Source organism: Ovis aries, chromosome 13, assembly GCF_016772045.2.
Source record: "Ovis aries strain OAR_USU_Benz2616 breed Rambouillet chromosome 13, ARS-UI_Ramb_v3.0, whole genome shotgun sequence".
NCBI lineage: Eukaryota > Metazoa > Chordata > Mammalia > Artiodactyla > Bovidae > Ovis > Ovis aries.
Window position 1 is genome coordinate 38066618 of NC_056066.1, and position 21432 is coordinate 38088049.

A 21432-nucleotide genomic window follows, 5' to 3' on the forward strand; every position below is an offset into this window, starting at 1 on the left:
AAGAGAGACTCCTGTGGCTGGACTTTAGGAGGTGTATTAGGGAAGTAAGATAAATTGTTACAAAGGGTCAGGTCAAATCCTCAGTTCAGTTCAGTCGCTCAGTCGTGTCCGACTCTTTACGACCCCATGAATCGCAGCACGCCAGGCCTCCCTGTCCATCACCAACTCCCGGAGTTCACTCAGATTCACATTGATCAAGTCAGTGATGCCATCCAGCCATCTCATCCTCTGTCGTCACCTTCTCCTCCTGCCCCCAATCCCTCCCAGCATCAGAGTCTTTTCCAATGAGTCAACTCTTCACATGAGGTGGAGTTTCAGCTTTAGCATCATTCCTTCCATAGAAATGCCAGGGCTGATCTCCTTTAGAATGGACCTGTTGGATCTCCTTGAAGTCCAAGGGACTCTCAAGAGTCTCCTCCAACACCACAGTTAAAAAGCATCAATTCTTCAGCGCTCAGCCTTCTTCACAGTCCAACTCTCACATCCATACGTGACCACAGGAAAAAGCATAGCCTTGACTAGACGGACGTTAGTTGGCAAAGTAATGTCTCTGCTTTTCAATATGCTATCTAGGTTGGTCATAACTTTTCTTCCAAGGAGTAAGCATCTTTTAATTTCATGGCTGCAGTCACCATCTGCAGTGATTTTGGAGCCCCAGAAAATAAAGTCTGACACTGTTTCCACTGTTTCCCCATCTATTTTCCATGAAGTGATGAGACCAGATGCCATGATCTTAGTTTTCTGAATGTTGAGCTTTAAGCCAACTTTTTCATCTCTTTCACTTTCATCAAGAGGCTTTTTAGCTCCTCTTCACTTTCTGCCATAAGGGTGGTTCATCTGCATAGCTAGGTTATTGATATTTCTTCTGGCAATCTTGATTCCAGCTTGTGTTTCTTCCACTCCAGCGTTTCTTATGATGTACTCTGCATATAAGTTAAATAAGCAGGGTGACAATATACAGCCTTGACATACTCCTTTTCCTATTTGGAACCAGTCTGTCGTTCCATGTCCAGTTCTAACTGTTACTTCCTGACCTGTATACAGATTTCTCAAGAGGCAGGTCAGGTGGTCTGGTATTCCCATCTCTTTCAGAATTTTCCACAGATGTAGACAGACGTAGCTGACTCTAAGACCCTGGAAAACAGTTCGGGGCCAACGTTTTGTCTAGATTCCGAGCCACTTGGAGGAAAAGCAGATCTTAAAACAACCTTGATTAGTGCTGGCAGGTGAGGTCAATTTGACTCATCACCCATGGTATCACTGCCCCATGCCAGGGACTGGAAGGAGGTACCAGAATCTCATGCCTGCAGATGTTTGGTCTCTGGGGAGATGGGCATGTGACTGGGGAGAACTGGCTGGACAGGTCATCTCTGTAGAGGGAGGGGCAGACGGGCTGGGGTTGGAGCTTCCCAACCTGGAGCTGAGGAGTCAGGTAACACTCTGGGGCCCTGGTGGGATCTCAGAGCAGAACCAGAGAAGAGGCTGTGGTGATGTTTAAGGCCGCTGGTCCAGGAGACCCGGGCACTCAGGAAGGGCATTTGGGTTTCTCACGAGGACAGTTGTGGGTGCCAGAGTTGTGGGGGAGGCCAGGCCTGAGCAAGGGCAGGGCCAGGAGTTGGGTCGCAGGGTTGGGACCACAGGGCAGGCATCATGCCAGCTGGTGGGTGTGGGTGACCTGGGCACAGAGGGCGTGGGGGGCCCATGGGGTATGTACTGGGGTTGCCCTGGCGAATGATGACAGAGAGCCAAGCAAAGTGACTTGGAAGCCCACCAGTGCTGAAGCCAAAGGCCCCAGAAAAGGGACAAGACAGGAGTGAAAAGAGCAGATTCAAGGACTGGTCCTCAGTGCCCCCAGAGACCGAGCACCGGTATCTGCACAGAGCAGCAAGGGAGGCCACCCTGGTCACAGGACTGCGGCCTGAGGGCACCCTGACAGAGGTAGGGACTCCTGGGGCCTCCCTGCAGCAGGGGGTGGCTGGAGAGGCTGCAGGGAGGAGACCCCGGCCCTGCTGGGCCGCTGGCAACCCTCAGGCAGGAGGAACCTTGTCTCCAGGCCCGTTGGGTGAGAGGGCCGGAGGGGAGACAGGCCCCCTGTAGCCCCTGCCCTCCCTGGCTTGTGGGCAACAGCATGTGCTGGGCCCTAAGCTCTGTGCTTGGAGTCATGGGCCTCACCTTTCAGAACTGGAACCAAGTGCTTATTGACAGAAGTCACTGGCCAAGTTCAGTTCCCAACGGTGCGGCCTTCAGCTCCAGGAGGCCACCATCAGCCCCACCACATGCAGTTTGCTTCTTCAGAACCACAAGAGACTCAGCTGTTTCGGGTCTCTGCCCTTGAAACACTGTTTTAAAGGGCTCCACTGATTAGGTTAGGCCCACCTGGGACAACCCCTTTTGATTAAATCAATTAATTGCTCTTGTTATTTTTAAATGACATCATAGGCTCTTGTCACCTCTGCCACATAAGATAGTCCAGTCTCAGGAGCAACTCCCCTTGGTATTCCCAAACACGTGACTCACTGGGCATCACCTCGGACCAGCCTGTCTCGCCCGGTCCCTGGCATGTTGTACCCCCATTTGAGAAAGAAAAAGAATGAAAACGGGGCTGAATATCAAAGAAACTGGACAGTGGACTAAAGCAGTGCACGAGCCAAGAGTTCTCCAGAGAAACAGAGCCGATGGGATAGACGTACACTATCATAGGGAGAGATTTATTACAGGAACTGGCTAGCGCTCCTCGTGAAGGCTGAGAACCCTTACCTCCTGATGTCCGCAGCTGAGACTCAGGGAAGCTGGCCACCTGGTTCCAGTTTGAGTGCAGAGGCCAGAGAACCAGGAGCATGGGTGGTGTCGGCCTAGTCTGAGGGCAGGATAAGGGGTCCCAGTTCAGGAGCCAGGCAGGGGGCGTGAGTGCTCCCCTCCTCCACCTGGTTGTCCAACCCCCACCCCATCCACACGTGTGATGTCATCACGGCAGGAGCAGGGACAGGTGGGCGCACCTAGGAGGCTAGGGAGGCGGGGAGGGGGTAGGGCTTGGAAAGAAGCCTGGGGTCCCCTGTCCTGTGATGAGGAAGTTGTCTAAGGCCTGAGAGCACTGGGGGACGAGCAGGTAGTAAATTTAATTTCTTCAACATGAGCCAAATCCGGATCTGTTTGTTGTATAAATGTCCACTTAAAATAGCTAACAAAATGGCCAGGGAAAGAGCTAACAGCTAACTCTGAATACTTCGCTGACATGCTTTCTACATTAATCTATACAGTAAGCATCCATTTTAGGCAACCTTGGTGGAAAAGGAAGCAAAGTGTTTTTTCGAGCTTGCTGACTGAGGACAGAGCCTCTTTCTTCAGACCACCTCTCACTGACTCACCTGGATTCATTCCGTGTACTTACTCCCCACATGGCCCCTCAACGTCCTTACCTCTTTCTTTTTTTAAATTATTTTAATTGGAGGCTAATTACAACAGTGTAGTGGTTTTTGCCATACACTGACATGAATCAGCCATGGGTGTACATGTGTCTGCCATCCTGAACCCACCTCCCACCTCTCCTGATGGTCCTGCCTCTCACACCCTGGGGAGCTGAGCACAGTGGGAGCCATGGGAACGGAGGTGGGTGCTCCTGGGGCAGGGGATCCAATCAACAGCTGAGCCTGGCTTCACCCTCAGGGACCTTCCCTTGAGGGGACGCCGTCGGCTGCCCGCCTTGTGGGGAAGTCACTAGAGCAGCCCGGGAGGTGGTGGCTGGGGGCGGTGGGATGGGGGTGTGGGTAGGTGTGTGTGTGTGCATGGCCACCGGGGGTGCCCCCTTCCCCGCCCCACCTCGTCCTCTCACAGGGGTTGGTCCCCAGTGAACACCCACCCTCTTCTGCCCCAAAGTGTCTCAGTACCCGCTTCTAGAGGGCCTCGCCCTGAACAGGCTCCACTGTGAGGGGCCCCGGCTGTCCTGAAAGATGTGAGGGGAAGGGAGACAGGTCGGGGGTTCACTTGACTCCCCTGTCCTCTGCGCCCTTTATGTGGCCACTGGGCCTCTGACCTCGGAGCCAGGGTCGCTGCCGTTCAAACCCACAACCCCACTGGGGCTCCCGTCTGACTCTTCACCCGTCCCCTGCGGACAGGCGTCCACCCTGGGAAACGAAGTGCAGGCGGCAATGCCAGCAGCCACCCTGACAGGGTCTATACCTTATGGTCATGAATTAATTATTCTAAGTTAACGAATATCCTATTTTCAGAGGTTCACAGAAACAATTCTGAGACTCCGTGATGGCAACGTCAGCACATTAGCACGAAGACTGAGATGATAATCTGAAAAGAGGAATGAATCAAAGTTTCACCATTTCTGTAACTGGTTTATTTGAAGCTTACCTGTGAAACAGAGAACAAGCCATAACAATGGGAATATCGATGAGTTCAGCTTCATAGGGAAAGACTCTAATAAGCTCAATCTTTATGCACTAATTTGGAACCAATTTACTAGATATATTAAGCAAATAACATGCAGAGCAGTATGTGGTTTCCCGCTATTTGTCTTAGAAGAAGGGACAGAATATAGGTGTGTTACTTTCACTTAACGTTTGCGTGTACTCTACACGAACACATACAGACATGACATAGACTTGCTTATATAATCCTATGCTACTTTTGGAAACACACAACTGACACGGAGGTCACTGGTGGTCTGAGGAGGGATGTGAGTGGTCTTGGGGCAGGGATGAGAGGGAGACTTCACTACACGATTTTACACTTCTTTGCTTAGAACCATATGCAATTATTGGGAAAGACTGAAGGCAAAAGGAGAAGGGGGTGGCAGAGGATGAGCTGGTGAGATAGCATCACCGACTCAAGGGACACGAATCTGAGTAAACTCCGGGAGAGAGTGAAGGACGGAGGAACCTGGCATGCTACAGTCCACTGGGTCACAAAGAGTTGGACACGACTTAAAGACTGAACAACAGCAGTATGCAATTACTGTGTACTGAGAAATAAATTAAGATTCAAGAGCAAATTCAAAGACAAGCAGCAACACACCACTAGTGTATACTACGTTCATCAGGATCCAGGGCATTTGGGGAAATACTCAGGGAGTGTGGGCATGGGTGGTTTACACTGTCACATAATTTTTTAAAATCTTATGAGTGGCTCTCAAGCTCAATTTCCAAACCTCGAATATGCATTTGGAAGGAAGCAAACACAGCACAGCCAGAGCTGGGTGGCTTCTCTGAATGATGCCCATGAGGCCCTCGGGCTTAGCGTTCATCCAGGCCAAGCTTAGCAGCAAAGAGCGAGGTGACAGGCTCATCCCCAGTTTCCAGGGCCAGGTCGTACGCTGTCTGGCCTCTCGCGTTCTTCTTCTGGACACTGGCGTTGCATCTGTGAAGGAAAATGGGGGTGAGCTGATGGATTCCAGTCCCTGAGCCTCAGGGCCTGACTTCTCCCTGCTGCTGAGGCTCCTGGGCCCCCGTCCCAAACTTCCCCCGAGAGGCCACCATGACCCAGCCCTCAAGGGCGGCTGTACCCTGAGCCCTTCTGACTGGCTCTGTGATCTCACGCATCCAATGCCAGTCCTGACAGGGTTCCCATAGCCTCCACAACCCACAACCAGGTGGATTTAAGGGGGGAAGCATTTTCATTGTGCTTTGAAAAGCTCTTAGTGCCTTGGGAGCCGTGGTGGGATGGTGGCCCCCATTCACTGGGTCAGCTGTTTGGGCACCAGGACCCCCTGAAATCCTCATAGACCAACAGGGGGATCACCGTGGCAGTTGGAGTGTCCCCCAGAGGCCAAGGAACGTACCCCAGTAAGGCAGCGATGCACTCCCTTCCTGCCCGGCCAAGCAGAGTAGCTTCATGAAGAGCTGTATTTTGGAGCCTGTTTGGGTGGGAAAAAATCCCTGGCTAAATCCTTGGTTAGCATCCTTGAGAGACTGGAGAGGGGCAGGCACAACGGGGCCTTGGTTTCACCCATCACCTACTTAACTAACCCAGGAAAATCTCTTGACTCTCCCCTTTCTGCTCCTTTCCTTGGAAGATTAGCAGGGTAAGCTTTGATATCAGAGAGAAAGTTTTACAGTGAGAAATCCCACAAGGATCTGGTTTGTAGTCAATTTATACTAATAAACACTATGTTGGTATATTTTCTGCAAGAGTTCATGGAATGTGTGGGACATGGTCTCACCCTTGGCTTGAATCCTGGCGACTGTCCTATGACAATACCTTTCAGGGCTGAGGCTCCTATTCTTGTGTGGGGACAATGACCTTGGCTTCAGTGAGTGTGGCTTGTGTGATATGAAAACAAACACCAGCCTTAGAGCCCTGAGGGCAGGCCTGAGAGGTCAGACAGCATATTTTGCCATGTGCCAGACTCTCTCTCCACGTTGCCTGGTGAGCGTGGCCCAGTGAGGGAGCAGTGGCTGTCACAGTGGAGGAAGGGGTGGTACCTGCATTCCAGAACTCACGAAAGGCTCCTGATCAGAGGTGGCAGGAGTGATGGAAGGTGGGTGTCATGGCTGGAGACAGAAATGAGATGAGCAGCTGAAGGTCTGCATTCTCCTGGCCCCTGGTCCTTCCCTCGACACCACCACCCCGTCCCCTGCACGTGCAGATGTATCTGCAGCCATAAACGTATCCCAGCGGAGAAAAAGTGTGGTGGCCTCATTTCTGAAGATGATACATGGAGCCTCTGGTGAGAACCAGGTCAGCAACTCCCATGCCCAGAGGGAAGCCTTCCACTTGTCCCAGCGTGAAAGTAGCTTCACAGACTCGCCAAGCCCCCCGTCATTTGATAAGCTCCTGCTATATACACAGAATTCCCACCCACCTAGCCCATTTCCCATTTGCAAACCTGAATGGATGATAAAGGATTGTGCACATCTGAGAAAAACTGGCAGCATCAAAGAGAAAAAAGCCGAGACACAGAAATATGAGAAATTTAAAATGACTGAAGATGACATAAGACAAAAACAGAGGCTGTGAAGAAGCAGCAATCAGAACCAAAAGGCACTCTTAGAAAGTAAACTTCCAGATGTTCAAGTTGGATTTAGAAAAGGCAGTGGAACCAGAGATCAAATTGCCAACACCCATTGGGTCATAGGAAAAAGCAAGAGAGTTCCAGAAAAACATCTACTTCTGCTCTATTGACTATGCCAAAGCCTTTCACTGTGTGGATCACAACAAACTGTGGAAAATTCTTAAAGAGATGGGAATACCAGACCACCTTACCTGCCTCCTGAGTAATCTGTATGCAGGTCAAGAAGCAACAGTTAGAACTGGACATGGAACAACAGCTGCTGCTGCTGCTGCTAAGTCACTTTAGTTGTGTCTGACTCTGTGTGACCCCACAGACAGCAGCCCACCAGGCTCCCCCGCCCCTGGGATTCTCCAGGCAAGAGCACTGGAGTGGGTTGCCATTTCCTTGTCAATGCATGAAAATGAAAAGTGAAAGTGAAGTCGCGCAGTCGTGTCCAACTCAGTGGACTGCAGCCCACCAAGCTCCTCCGTCCATGGGATTTTTCCAGGCAAGAATACTGCAGTGGGTTGCCATTGCCTTCTCCTGGAACAACAGACTGGTTCCAAATAGGGAAAGGAGTATCTCAGGGTTGTACACTGTCACCCTGCTTATTTAACTGATATGCAGAGCATATCATGCGAAATGCTGGGCTGGATGAAGCACAAGCTGGAATCAAGATTGCTGGGAGAAATATCAATAACCTCAGATATGCAGATGACACCACCCTTATGCAGAAAAGAAAGAAGAACTAAAGAGCCTCCTGATGAAAGTGAAAGAGGAGAGTAAAAATGATAAAAACTGAAAATATTAAAACTCAACATTCAGAAAATGAAGATCATGGCATCTGGTCCCATCACTTCATGGCAAATAGATGGGAAACAATAGAAACAGTGACACTTTATTTTCTTGGGCTCCAAAATCACTGCAGACAGTGACTGCAGCCATGAAATTAAAAGATGCTCGCTCCTTGGAAGAAAAGCTATGACCCACCTAGACAGCATATTAAAAAGCAAAGACATTACTTTGCCAACATAGGTTCATCCAGTCAAAGTTATGGTTTTTCCAGTAATCATGTATGGATGTAAGAGTTGGACCATAAAGACAGCTGACCACCAAAGAATTGATTCTTTTGAACTATGGTGTTGGAGAAGACTCTTGAGAGTCCCTTGGACTGCATGGAGAGCCACCCAATCAATCCTAAAGGAAATGAGTCCTGAAGATTCATTAGAAGGACTGATGCTGAAGCTGAAACTCCAATACTTTGGCCACCTGATGTGAAGAACTGACTTATTAGAAAAGACCGTGATGCTGAGAAAGATTGAAGGCAGGAGAAGACAGGGATGCCAGAGGATGAGATGACTGGATGGCATCACTGACTGGACGGACATGAGTTTGAGCAAACTCCGAGAGTTGGTGATGGACCGGGAAGCCTGGCATGCTACAGTCCATGGGGTCACAAAGAATTGGACACAACTGAGTGACTGAAGTGAACTGAATTGAGGAAGTAAAGAAGCTGACTGTTGAAATAAAGAGTAGTTAGCAAGAGAGCCAAGAAAACCTCTTTAAACAGAGAGAAAAGGAGAGATGAAAAAATATGGGGAAAGAAATTTAAAAAGACAGATAGAGGGGGTCAATTCAAGAGGCCCACCATTAACTCATAAGAATTTTAGAGAGACATCAGAAAAAATAGAAGAAACTTCCCCTGAAAAGACACATGATTTTTCAGACTGAAAGGGCCACCTGGATGAGGGAACAACACTACATCAAAAAAATACCCATGTGAAATCTCAGAACATCAGTGATAAATGCTTCCAGGAGGAACCAAGAGCTCACAAGTAAGGAAGAATTGGCTGTAGCATGTGCATGGGCTATGCTGGATGCTAGAAATCATCAGAACACGGCTTACTAAGACGTGAGGAAAAGTCATTTTGAAGACAGAAATTAATATCAAGATATCAGTCAAGCGTGAAGACAAAAGAAAGTCATTCGTGACATTCAAGGACTCGAAAGTTTTTTCTACATACCCTTTCTGAAGAGGTTACCTAAGCCCACACTCCAGACTGACAAGGGTCAAAACCAAGAAATAAAGAGTGAAGAGTAACTCCAGGTGGATTCCAGTGGAAAGAAATGCCATGATGACCACTGTGCAGCAGGGCCAGAGAGCTGTCGGGCAAAACCTGACTAATGAGTATGTATGCTCTGAGAAGACAGCCTCTAAGAGGAAAAGCACTGAACAAGTAAGGAACCTGGTAAGACGACAGATGTGGTGAATGTGTGTTCTCTTTCAAATCAGGAAAAAAGCAAAGGCAATCAGAAAGTCCAGGGGAATCAAAGATACACAAAACATGAACAACTTAGTCATGGATTGCGGAAAAAACAAAAACGAAATGTGGCCTGATTTTGAATAATTTATGGTGTGGAAGAAGAATCCATTTGACATTTCTGGTGAGAAAATTTTACTTTCACTGGCCTAAGTGGTGGTGTTTTCTTGAACCAACAAACAATAAAATTAATCAGAATATAGCAATGAATGATACTTATGTAGCTGTTATAATGCAATTACTCTTCATACTTTTCAACCATTGGAATCAACCTATGGATGAAGAATGAACATCTGTTATGTTAACACAAGTAAACATAACTGTGATTCGTGCTGTAAAAACTAATCATTGACTAACAGAAGTTGTGGGATGGAAGGGGAAGGAAAGACAGAGGTGAAGATATAGAGCACTAATACATACTTGGCAGAAAGTGAAGAGGAACTAAAAAGCCTCTTGATGAAAGTGACAGAGGAGGTGAAAAAGCTGGCTTCAAGCTGAACATTCAGGAAACTAAGATCATGGCATCTGGTCCCATTACTTCATGGAAATAGATGGGGAAACAGTATTAGACTTTATTTTTTTGGGCTCCAAAAATCACTGCAGATGGTGACTGCAGCCATGAAATTAAAAGATGCTTACTCCTTGGAAGAAGAGTTATGACCAACCTAAATAGCATATTCAAAAGCAGAGACATTACTTTGCCAACAAAGGTCCATCTAGTCAAGGCTATGGTTTTTCCAGTGGTCATGTATGGATGTGAGAGTTGGACTGTGAAGAAAGCTGAGCACCAAAGAATTGATGCTTTTGAACCAGTCCATTCTAAAGGAGATCAGTCCTGGTTGTTCTTTGGAAGGAATGATGCTGAAGCTGAAACTCCAGTACTTTGGCCACCTCATACGAAGAGTTGACTTATTAGAAAAGACCCTGATGCTGGGAGGGATTGGGGTCAGGAGGAGAAGGGGACAACAGAGGATGAGATGGCTGGATGGCATCACCGACTCGATGGACATGAGTCTGAGTGAACTCCAGGAGTTGGTGATGGACAGGGAGGCCTGGTGTGCTGCAATTCATGGGTTTGCAAAGAGTTGGACAAGAGTGAGAGACTGAACTGAACTGAACTGAACATACTTGTACACACTTGTCAGTACACACGGGTCAGTCAAGTGATATCACTGAAAGATGATAACCAATATAGAGGAGTTCCGGACTATCATTGTTACTTTCACAGTATTTAGTAAAGAACCAAAAACAGTAACAGAACGATCAAAACGTGATGGTGGGGTCAGCAAGTGTAATCACCATTTATCACAGCAGGAATCAACAGATGCTATCTGAGCGTGCTAGATCAGGAATGACCCGTTTAAGTGTACTGTTTAGTGACAGAGATATACCTGACTCCCAGGAGAACTTTAAAATATTTACACTAGTTGTCCTTGAAGACAGAACTGCGGATGAAGAGGTGAAGGTAGCGGAGGCCTGCCAAGCTCTTCCACAGGATGTGGTTTTCTTCAGGAATGTCCACATCTTATTCTGATACAACTGAAAAGTTACTTGGTGTGTATGGATTGTTTTCGGCCATCATACACAGTTTAAGAAATCTTTCTGCCAGCCCAGTCATAAATAAGACAATGTCACTAGGACGGGTCCAGAAATGATGAAACTGGTAAACAAACCTCCCACGCCGCTCTGTACCTGAAGCAAGCCTGTCCCAGACTAACTCTGGCAGCCTCTGCTCTGGTCCTGAGGGATGGTGCGGGGGCCTCTCCTGACCACACCACGCTCGACTCTCTTACCTGGCTTTATTTTCCTTGCAGCACTTCGCATTCTCTGCAATGACTCATTCATCTGCTTACTTGTTTATTGTCTGTCTCCTCCACTACCCTCTGAGCTCTGTGAGGGAGGGGTCTGTCTCCATCACTGCTGTATGTCCACTGCCTAGAATGCTGACCAGCACACAGTAGGTGCTCAGAACCCACTAGTGAAATGAATACACCAATGAAGAGAATGAACAGACAGACAAACTTGGGGAAGGCCTTTGCCTCCTAGACCCACATGACTTGCAAGAATTGCAGGTAAACATGTCTATGAACCTCTGCCTCCAACGGTGGGTAAGGGAAAGCCCCTGCCTGATTCTGGCTCCAGAGTCGGAACTGTCCAGGTGATAAGACTTTCCATTTTCCAGAAAGTGAGAAACGTAGCACTTTCAACTGGTTTTTGCTGCAGCAGAACTCTCAGCACCAAGCCACCCCAGTGGTTTCAGGTCTCATCTAATTTTAGATCTTAGCATTCATGTGTGTTCCATTCCGCCAGCTTACCTGGCCAAGGACCCTGGTCCCAGGGAAATCGGTGCTGTGATCGGCTAGTTCCTCCCCATCTTTCTCCAGAGGCAGGAAGTGAGAATGGCTGTGTGCCTTACACCTGAATTCCCATGGCTTTCCAAAGATCTGCCTTTGGTTTGAGGCATACAGTAGCTCCTGGCAACTAAGATTTGGGGATCAGCCTTCATATTGCTGGTGGTGGTGGTGGTGGTGATATTATTATTCGTTTGAGCAGATCAACATCACTGACCTGTGAGGCATGGGGAAAATCCCATGTCGAACAGCACTGTGAGGCCATCTCCTTACTGAGGGCCACGCTGGGCCATCTCTTAATATCTCGGTGTTTGTAAGAATGGGCTTTGATCCCTGCTACTCAGATGGTGGCACCTGGACCACTGGCCTCTCCTGAGAGCTTGCTAGAGATGCAGGATCTCACCCCCGGCCACACCCAGATCCACTGAATGTGCATTTTAACAAGGTTCTTGGGTGATTCATACACATGTTACAGTATAAGAAGCACTTCTGAAGCTCATCTTCTTAGAGCTTGGGGCATTAAAAAAATACACCTGCCCTTTCCTTAATGTGAAAATGTGGAGCTGGGAGGGCTTGGCGACATTTACCAGCAACAGAAGAATTCAGAACTTAGACCCAGTCCTAATACCCTTCTGGGCTATTCTCCCTGGACCCTCTCATCCCCATCTCATGCACTGTCCATCACTGAGCAGTTGACACTTTCCACTCAAATCCTGACAACCCACCTTTTCATTACCGCAGCGTCGTGACTGCTACCACTAGACGCCAATCACTGGGCTCCTCTCGGGCACCTCAAAACACTCATTTCATCCTCCACTAACTCTATGATGTGAGCACAATCACCCCCATTTGACAGATGAGGAGAATACACTCACTTTCTCCACATTTTGCTGTCTCCTGCCTCCAAACTGTTCCATCACCACAGAAGGCTCCCTCTTCCCTTCCCCCACCGTCAGCAAAATCCCCAGGGGTCACCTTCACAGTGTGTTTCTCATGAGGTCTTTCAGGTCACATCTCCTGGGCTCTAAGACACTTGAATTCTTTGCTTGTCTGCTCCGCACACGTGCGGGTGCCTCCTGGTGCCCTTAAAGGTGCCAGGGCCAGCAGGTCACGTGTGACACAGTGCTCGCTCCTCTCTCGGGGAGCTGAGACCAGCCAGTTACACATTCAGGGTGAGGGGTGTACAGCATGCCGGGGGCCTGACCACGGAGGTCTCGGTCACACCGGCCTCCTCCTCGTCCTTCATCCTCCCGTCTCCCTTGGGTTCTGGGGGGCTTCATCACGCATTTCCCATTTGAACTTATTTAGTCACAGGGTCAGAGCATCTCCCAAGTAGACTCCTGACCTCCTGCCTTCAGAGCTCTCCCCAGACTGAGAGCAGAGGGTGTTACAGTTTACTGAATGAAGGTGGTGTGGGGGTGACGGGGGCTGGGTTGCTGATGGCTACATCTTCCAGGTTAGTAATTGATATTTCCTATGTAGGCACAGTTCATTTGGGAAAATGATAAATCTTCATTGTATACTCTGCTTCTCAGACTGACTCCAACACAGCGAGGGCATTAAGATGGAACACACTCTACTGTCAGAACATCAAGCTGTGAGTTTGTTCCTCTGAGTAGCTAGTCGTCGTCTTATCAGACCTTCCAGAACAGGGTTTTGCACAGCAAGTACACCACGGTACTCTGTGAATTTGTATCATAAAGACACTTTTCTACCAATGCAGAGCAATGCAAACTGTTTACCCTGATCTAGGTATCTCGGTGAATCAAGGTACACTCTCTGTGCGTAAACCCTGAATTATCTAACAATACATCTCCACGGTGAACCTCTAAGTACACTGATAGCTGCATTTGCCTCACCTGCCTCCTGCGGCAGAGCTCAGAGGCACGAAGTTTGAAACTGTTCACAGTTTGAAATTGTGAAGAAGCCCAGCTCCTGCCCCAAAGCAAACCACTTCTCCATGTCCCTCTCCTCGCGAGGCCTTCCATCTGTGCTTATGAAGTTTGCTGGTAAGAGGTGTCAGCTTTAGTGGAGGATGTGTATTACTCCTTGGCCATCCACTTTCTCTCCAGGAAATGGTGAAGGACAGGGAAGCCTGGTGTGCTGCAGTCCATGGAGTCGCAAAAAGTTGGACACGACTGAGTGACTGAACAAGATCCCCATTCTGCTGAGTATGAGTTTATTCTGATAAGAAAGACACAAACTGGGGAGCCAGAAATCCTAGGGAGGGGCTTTCTACTGCCTGCCAGGGTGCTTAACAGAGGTTACTTCTGTAGAGACCACCTGGGTGACCTCTCTCCATCAGCTCCCCAGCTCGGGGTGGGAAAGAGCATGTGAGTCCTTGTTTTCAAAGGGCCCCTTCTATAAGAAAGTCTGATCTCCGAGGGGCTTATACCTAATATCTCAGGGGAGCCTTGAGCTCATGTCCTGGATCCAGCTGAGAGACGGAGGGCAGGAGGACTCAGGCCCAAACATTTCGAACTAGCAAATACTAACCAGTCTTAGCAGAATTGGCTCTCAGTGGAAAAATCTGCTTTCCGAACCCCATCCTACATGACCCATAAACTGTTAACAGTAACCAAGACAACACAGCAGGAAGTGTAAAAGGGCTGTTACACACACTCAGCCAGACCATACAGCCACGAGCTAGACTTAGTAGAAACGCAAGGAGATCACCCATGGGTGAGATGTCAGTTTACAGAATGACAATAAAGCAAGAATGGGAACTGAGGGCACCAAAGAAAAACAGGTCATCTGTTCCGTGTCCAGAGTAGTTTTATCCTCTTAGCTGGACTCTTCATAAAGCCAGGACTCATCACACTTAAGCATCGATTCAAAACATGCTTGAGAGATTTTTGTAAATCTCTCAAAACACAAACATTATTCTTAGATGCAATTTAAAAATCCTTGTCTTGGACTACAGTGGTGGTACAATGGATAAGAATCTGCCTGCCAATGTAGGGGACACAGGCTGGAGAAGATCCCACATGCCGCGGGGCAACTAAGCCGTGTGCCACAACTACTGAGCTCCCGTGCCTAGAGCCTGTGCTCCCCAACAAGAGAGGCCACCACGTGAGGAGCCCACGCACCGCAACGAAGAGTAACTCCCACTCGCCACAACTCGAGAAAGCCTGCGCAGCAACAAAGACTCACTGCAACCCCCCAAAAAAGTCCTTGTCAGAATTATACAAATATAAGGCACACCTTAACACAAAACAAGATGGCATTATTTCTATTAATAATGGTAATGTCAGTGTAGGTAAATGACGAAACTTACAAGGTATGATGCATGAGAGCAGTAAGAAAACCTGAGAAGGTAAATTCCAGGCATCAAATGCAATCACCCACATCCCAAACATTCTGCTATAAAGTGAAACTAAAAAGGGGTCCTGTCTACTGACATGGGATCCTACTGGGCAGAAACCTTTGAAAACATACATAGAAAAATTGAGGGATTTTGAATAAAAATGCTAGAGGACATTTTGAAACAGAAAGACAGAAGTGAAGCCATTGCATTTTCATCCTCTGTGCTCCTTGCCATCCTCAGAGGCACAGTTCATAGACGGACCCCACCTGGTCTCAGCAATAGCGAGGGAGGCCAAGCGGCTGACCTGCGATCAGGGCAGTGGGATATGAGCTGTTAACAGCGAGGCCCTGGACTCAAAACACCATCCACCCCAGTTTCCAAAGTGATTCGCAAGTGAACAGAGTCACTAGGCGGGACGGCTCCAGAGGCAGGTAAGTAACTATTCCATGTCTCCAAGTGTCTCTCTGTCCTGCTTCCTGGCTGGGGACGCCGAGGCACCAGGAGATGAGGTGGTCAACTCAGCTTCCTCCCAGTGTTGTTAGTATCTGGAGATGCCAGGACAAGGTTTTCTTTCTGCAGTAACTTCATGGGTACATTTCCACAGGGAACACTCTTACCATTTCAGATCATGACGAAAACAGGGCTTAGCACCCAAGGACTAAGGATTTGTGGCCCCACAGATATAAATAAATTCATGAGCTAACAAACTGGATCATCATGTATAAAAGCCACTGAAAGATGATCCAATGATCTGTTTAAAAACCTTTGTTTTCCCCAGATTGGGAAAACAGACAACAGTCAAGTCTCTCATTCAGGCCAGAATGGGTTGAAATGGTCCTTAAGTGATTCAGGTTGAATGGGGTGGGCGTGTAGACTGAGAGTGGAGCCCCGCCAGGCCCTCTCCCCTCCTCGCGTCTCACTTACGGGCCCCACTGCTGGTCCACGTCCGCGCCTCTCTGCACGAGAACCGGGATGGCTTCGTGGTGTTGGTTCATGGCCGCCAGGCTCAGGACAGGCCGGTCTTGGCTGTCACTGCAGTTGGGGTCGGCTCCCTGCCGCGTGGGGAAAGGGACAAACTCGCACAAGAGCCTGCGTTCCGTGGCACCCCCTCGCCCTCCTAGTAGCAAGTCCCTGGTGGAAGTAAACTGCTTGACTCAGGAGAGAGGAGAAGCAGGCAGCCCAGGACCAGCTCTGAAGACAGAGCTGTCAGGTCACATGGGTGATGGACTCGAGTTCCTGTCCTCCCCGCCCCCCACCCAGCAGAAGACCCCCAGAGGGACCACTCTGTTTCTTCAGGAGACAGGAAGCTCGCACAGGGTCACAGACCATGGGTTCTCTTCCCAGGCCTGCAAGTTATTCGGGTTCCTGTGCACTCTTCGGCCTATTTTTTTTGCTGTAAAAATTAGCAACAGGTAACACTGTGAAGTGTGTGGTTTTTTTAAATGTGGGTAATTTTTTTAAAGACTTTATTGAATTCATTGCAATATTACTTCTGTTTTACGTTTTGGATTTTGGGTCACAGGCATGTGGGATCTTAGCTCCTCCAGCAGGGATGGAACCTGCACCCCCTGCACTGGAACGCAAAGTCTTAACCACTGGACCACCCGGGAAGTCCCTACTGTGCAGGTTTTGACTAGCCACTGGGCCCGCTGCCTGGACAGTTTCTGATTAATCGGCTCTGTGAGTGTGCCTGAGATGGGGCAGAAGGCTGGCTGTCCTCACCTCATCCAGCAGCTGCTCCATCACAGACGCTCTTCCCTCCCCTGCGGGTCCGACCTCCTTCAGCAGAAGTCTGTCTTCAGGCTGCAGGAGCACAGAAGCTGGTCATTTGTGCGGCCGCAGAGTATTTTTACTGGCAAGTCCCACTGGCCCTGCTCAACCCTCAGGTCAAATGTCTCCTCTTTGGGTTACATTCTGGGCCCCAAAGACAGGTAAGCGTGAGCATGTGTGTGTGCGTGCGTGTTTGTGATGGGGTGTGTAGGGGTGTGTATGTTGTGTGCGTGCATATGCAGGCGTGTGTGAGTGGTGTGTACGTGGTGTGTAGGAGGCGTGCATGTGTGGTATGTATGATCCCCAACGGCCAGCAGCAGAAGTAAACACGCCGAAAGTAAGCCTGGCTGGTCTCTGATGTCTTGCCTGGGGGAAGGACTCCACACAGACACTCATTTGTGCTACTAAGGACAGGGAGGCAATGAGAAACCTCACAGAAAAACCCCAGAAACCCCACATTGGTTTCATTATCAGTGTTCCTAGGAAAAGCAACCAGGTGAACCCTGAAGTTGACTCTGCATGGTTTATGTAGTGTCCATTGCTCAGTTGGGTTTGACTCTTTGCTACTCCATGGACTGTGGCCTGCCAGGCTCCTCTGTCCGTGGGATTCCCCAGGTAAGAATACTGGAGTGGGTTGCCATTTCCTTCTCCAGGGGAACTCCCAGGGATCGAACCCGGGTCTCCTACATTGCAGGCAGATTCTTTACCATGTGAGCTTATGCTTTATAAGGCGTTTGAAATCAGCCTGAATGTGAGCTCCCGCCTGCGGAGAACCCTGGGTGCTGGAGTGTGAGCTGGAGGGGTCCGAGGCTTGAAGTGACTGAGGATGGAGGAAGAACCGACACTGTCCGTATCCACCTGCATCTTAGGTGGGGACCCTGACTCTGGGCTCGTGGCTAAGCACCTCTGTCCCCCTAGCCACAGCCACAGACGTCCAGCCAAAGGGCAGGATGGTGGGTGAGCAAGGGCACCCATGTCTCTTTCTCTCTCCACAGCTCCCCTTTAAACTATTCAGGGCCTATATTTGTGAAAAACTATACTCGAACAGCTGTGGGAAACCTGGAAAAGGTACTGTCCGTGGATCAGAAATGGTGAGGAATTCCAAAGGGAAAAAATAGATGGAATCAGATGGATCAGGAATTGAAGCCAAGAAGAAAAGCAAGTGTGGACCCCACTTGTATAAGTGGGTTCTCCCCAGGGAGCCCAGAGGGAGGGTGGGCATTGGGTGTGGCTGAATCCACAGTCCATTAATAAAGGGCTTCAGTGTGAATGTGGGGATGGCTAGCGCCCCCGTCTTCAGAGCAGAAGGGTATCGTAGGGTGGAGGTTTCTGCTGCTGCTTAAACCCGATGCTCTTTTCCAGATGGTTCCTGATTTGCCTAACAGAGGCTTCTACTGGGAACATGGGGTCCAGGAAAGTGAAGGGTAGAGCCCAGCCTCTATGATGGACACAGGAAGGGGTTAGAGGGCCAGGAAGGAATGGAAAACACCACAGCACTCACACCACCACACTGACCACCAGGGGAGAAGCCTTCCCAGGCCAGCCACTTCAGGAACCCTCTGCCGACAGGGACCTCGGGCCCACACCTAGCCAGGCACCCAGGCTGTGCTCCTGTGCTGATCAAACCAGCCCTTCATTTGTCAACATGACCTGACAACTAAGAGTCAGCATGTATTTAAGACAAACCATTAAAAAGAGAGAGAGAGAGAAAGATAAGCACATGGAATTGACTCTAGAGAAAAAAGAGAGGTGGTTCAGGAAACTGGAGAGAACTGTAAAATAATTTCAGTGAATAATCTTGAGCGGTTTCATAGGGTTTTACCACCATAAGGTGGAAACATAGTGTAAAAATAAAAGCAAACAGAAAATGAAAAAGTATTCTTCCATTAAAAAAAATCTCAAAATGGGGTAGGAGGAGGTAGGGAGGTGACGTGTATACCTATGGCTGATTCATGTTGATGTATGGCAGAAACCACCACAACGCTGGAAAGCAACTATCCTCCAATTAAAAATGAATAAATCTGTAAAAATCTCAAAACGAAACACTAGACGTACAGGCTAAAGCATCAAGAGCACACGTACCGAAAGCTGCTGCTTCTTCTCTTGAAAGGGTTTGGTCTTGAAATTCTTGGTCCTGGTGACTTTCTCCTCGGTGTCAGGAGCGCCCTGGCTGTAGTCGCTCACTGGAATGACAGGAGTCCAGGACCGAGTGACGCCCCCTTGCCACTCCCTTGTGTAAGAGCCACTCTCCCTCCCCGCGTGCCCCCTTGGAAGTCAGGAGGAGGAAAAGGCTTTTACAGAAATTTCTATTTGATGAAACCTGGCAGAAAGAACTCTTGGGGCTGGCCCTCTCAGTCCAGAACTAGAGGATGGATGAGAAGGAGGGGAAAAAAAGCTACAGTTTTCAGACCCCAAACTGTACCCTCTGCCCCAATCTATCTGCAAAGGTCTCACACTTGACTTCTGGGAGGCCAGACGAGGTAACATGGCCTGAAGGTGAAAGTGCTGGCCAGGTGTGCTGGCCAGATAATGGTTAGCACTTCTCTGCCGTCCTTGTGGAGTCACTGTGTTGTTTTTGGTCCACCGTCCTTTTTCATTTTTATTAAAAATATGTTTTTTTGATGGGCACCATTTTTAAAGTCTTTGTTGAATTTGTTACAACACTGCGGCCTCTGTTCTATGCTTTGGTTTTCCGGCTTCAAGGCACATAGGATCGAACCTGTACCGCCTGCAACGGAAGTAGTCGTAACCACCAGGACCACCAGGGAAGTCTCCTGGTTTTTCTTTTTTTAATTATTATTTTTCTTCCAGTTTTGTTGAGATGTAATTGACATAGAGCACTGCCTAACTTTCAGGTGTGCAGCATGAAGACTTATGCCACAAAATAGTGATCACAAGAAGCTTGGTGAACAGTGTCATCTCATACAGAAACTAAACTAAAGAGGTAGGAAAAAATACAGTTCCTCGTGATGAGAACTCATAGCATGTGTTCTCTTAACAATGTCCATATTTAATGGGTCAACGTTTTAAAGTTCCCAGAAAGGGGACAACTCACCCAAGCTGGACCCGCTGCCGAATAGCCCATTCCCACCCTCAGTGATGCTGCTCAGGAAGTGGTCGCTGAAATTCATCGCCTTGTTCAGGTAAAAGTTCTGGCCAATGAAAGAAAATCATGCACAGTGAACGGCGCCATGTCCCAGCAGAAAGAACGGTCTCCCTGCTTACCTGCCCCTCTCTCTGTTAATGACGGATGGTCAAGCCTGAAGCCTGGCCATCCTGGACATCTCCCTGACCTCACCGTGATGCTTTGTCCATTCTGCCTCTTAAACAATGCCTTGGTCTGGCCCCTGCTCTCTCACCAGGAACATGGCAACAGCCTCCAAATGGGTTCCTGCCAGCCCACCTTCCTGCAGCTGCCCCAGCCCCTCTATACAATGTGTATGTAACTGTTCCCCCCCAAGTCTTGGAATTAGGTGGACCTGACGGGTAGGCTCAGGCTGCAGAGCTTGAATCCTGGTGCTGTCACCTACTATCTTAGGAACCTTGAGCCTCAGTTTCCTCATCTGTAAAGTGGAAATATTATGACCAGAAGGTAAAATGAGGTTATGTGGATGTATATAAAATCAGGATGGGTGGGACAAAGGCCAGACCTGGAATTTTGATCCACCTGGACCACTCGCACAGCGTGGCATCCTGCCCACCCCACCATGGGCTACCCACTACTTTCTGAGCACAGAACACACAGGCTAAGAAGAAACATACTGTGGACCTGGGGACACTTTTCCCACTTCTACACGATGGACAACACATTGTAGATACGCTTGGTGGCTGCCCAGTTCCCCTAAACCAGTCAGCTACCATCCCAGCTGCTACGTTGGCTGCTAACAACTCATGGCTGATCCCTGTCCTCAGTAGGTGGGTGCTGACTTGCCCTAGTGGTTATGCCCTCCCCCCACCTCAACTGGGGACAAAGGTGGTGTGATTCACATGCCAGAGCTCCTGGTGGATCAGGCTAGGGCCCTTGTCATTCAGCCTTCCACCACCCCGAGCCCCCCAAGCCTACCTCCTGCATCCCTCAGTCCCATTCTCCTGAAGCACATCCCAGCCTAAGTTCTGGTGCAGCCACACAACAGAAATCACAGCATTTAGCACTTTCCTTGGTTTCAGAGCGTGTTCACGTGCATTTTCCCATGGGATCCTGCTCCCAGCCTCCCTGTGACTTAGGCATGGCCTAGGCCTCTATCCTGCCAGGTCACACCCATGGGCAAGTTCCCCCTTCTTTTCCTTGCCTTCTTCACTCACCTTCTCAATCCATTCATTGTTCTCTTTGTATACTGTAACTTCTTGTCAAATGAAACTAAAGCTGCCGCATCCGTCAATTAGTGTTGGTCACACACAGGCTCTGTGACAATGTTCCAGTTACCACATAAGAGGGCAGGGCAAGGGATATATGGCCACAAAGTTTGGCTTATTTTTATAGGCAAAGAGGTCAAAGTACATATAGCAAACACGTGTCAGCCTTTCACCTAGACTTCAGTGAGTGTAAGTAACCAGAGAACTAAAGGACCAATAGGGTGATAATTCCTGTTCTCATGACATTTTTATGTGCCTGAAAGCTGGATTCTCTGAGGTTTAGCTCAGTTACTTATCTAATTCTATGAAATTGCTAGGCTACAGTTATTGGAA

General features: G+C 48.8%; 1 protein-coding gene across 35 annotated transcripts in view; it reads right to left on the reverse strand.

The window, feature by feature from the left end:
* Positions 1 to 4322: 4322 nt before the first annotated feature.
* The window catches only part of DZANK1 (double zinc ribbon and ankyrin repeat domains 1), a 50505-nt gene continuing 33395 nt past the window's right edge, over positions 4323 to 21432 (reverse strand). For 13 of the 35 annotated variants that reach the window (XM_027976742.3, XM_027976735.3, XM_060397473.1 and 10 more), the window contains 6 exons: positions 19802 to 19898; positions 18829 to 18929; positions 16699 to 16779; positions 15901 to 16028; positions 5786 to 5860; positions 4323 to 5364 (listed from right to left, as the gene is read on the reverse strand). In XM_027976742.3, coding sequence (XP_027832543.1) covers positions 5241 to 5364; positions 5786 to 5860; positions 15901 to 16028; positions 16699 to 16779; positions 18829 to 18929; positions 19802 to 19898 — 606 coding nt within the window. In that variant the 3' untranslated portion in view covers positions 4323 to 5240. Of the gene's footprint in view, positions 6498 to 15900; positions 16029 to 16698; positions 16780 to 18828; positions 18930 to 19801; positions 19899 to 21432 lie in introns of all 35 variants that reach the window. The other 22 variants (XM_027976746.3, XM_042230678.2, XM_060397477.1 and 19 more) reach the window with 4 other exon arrangements.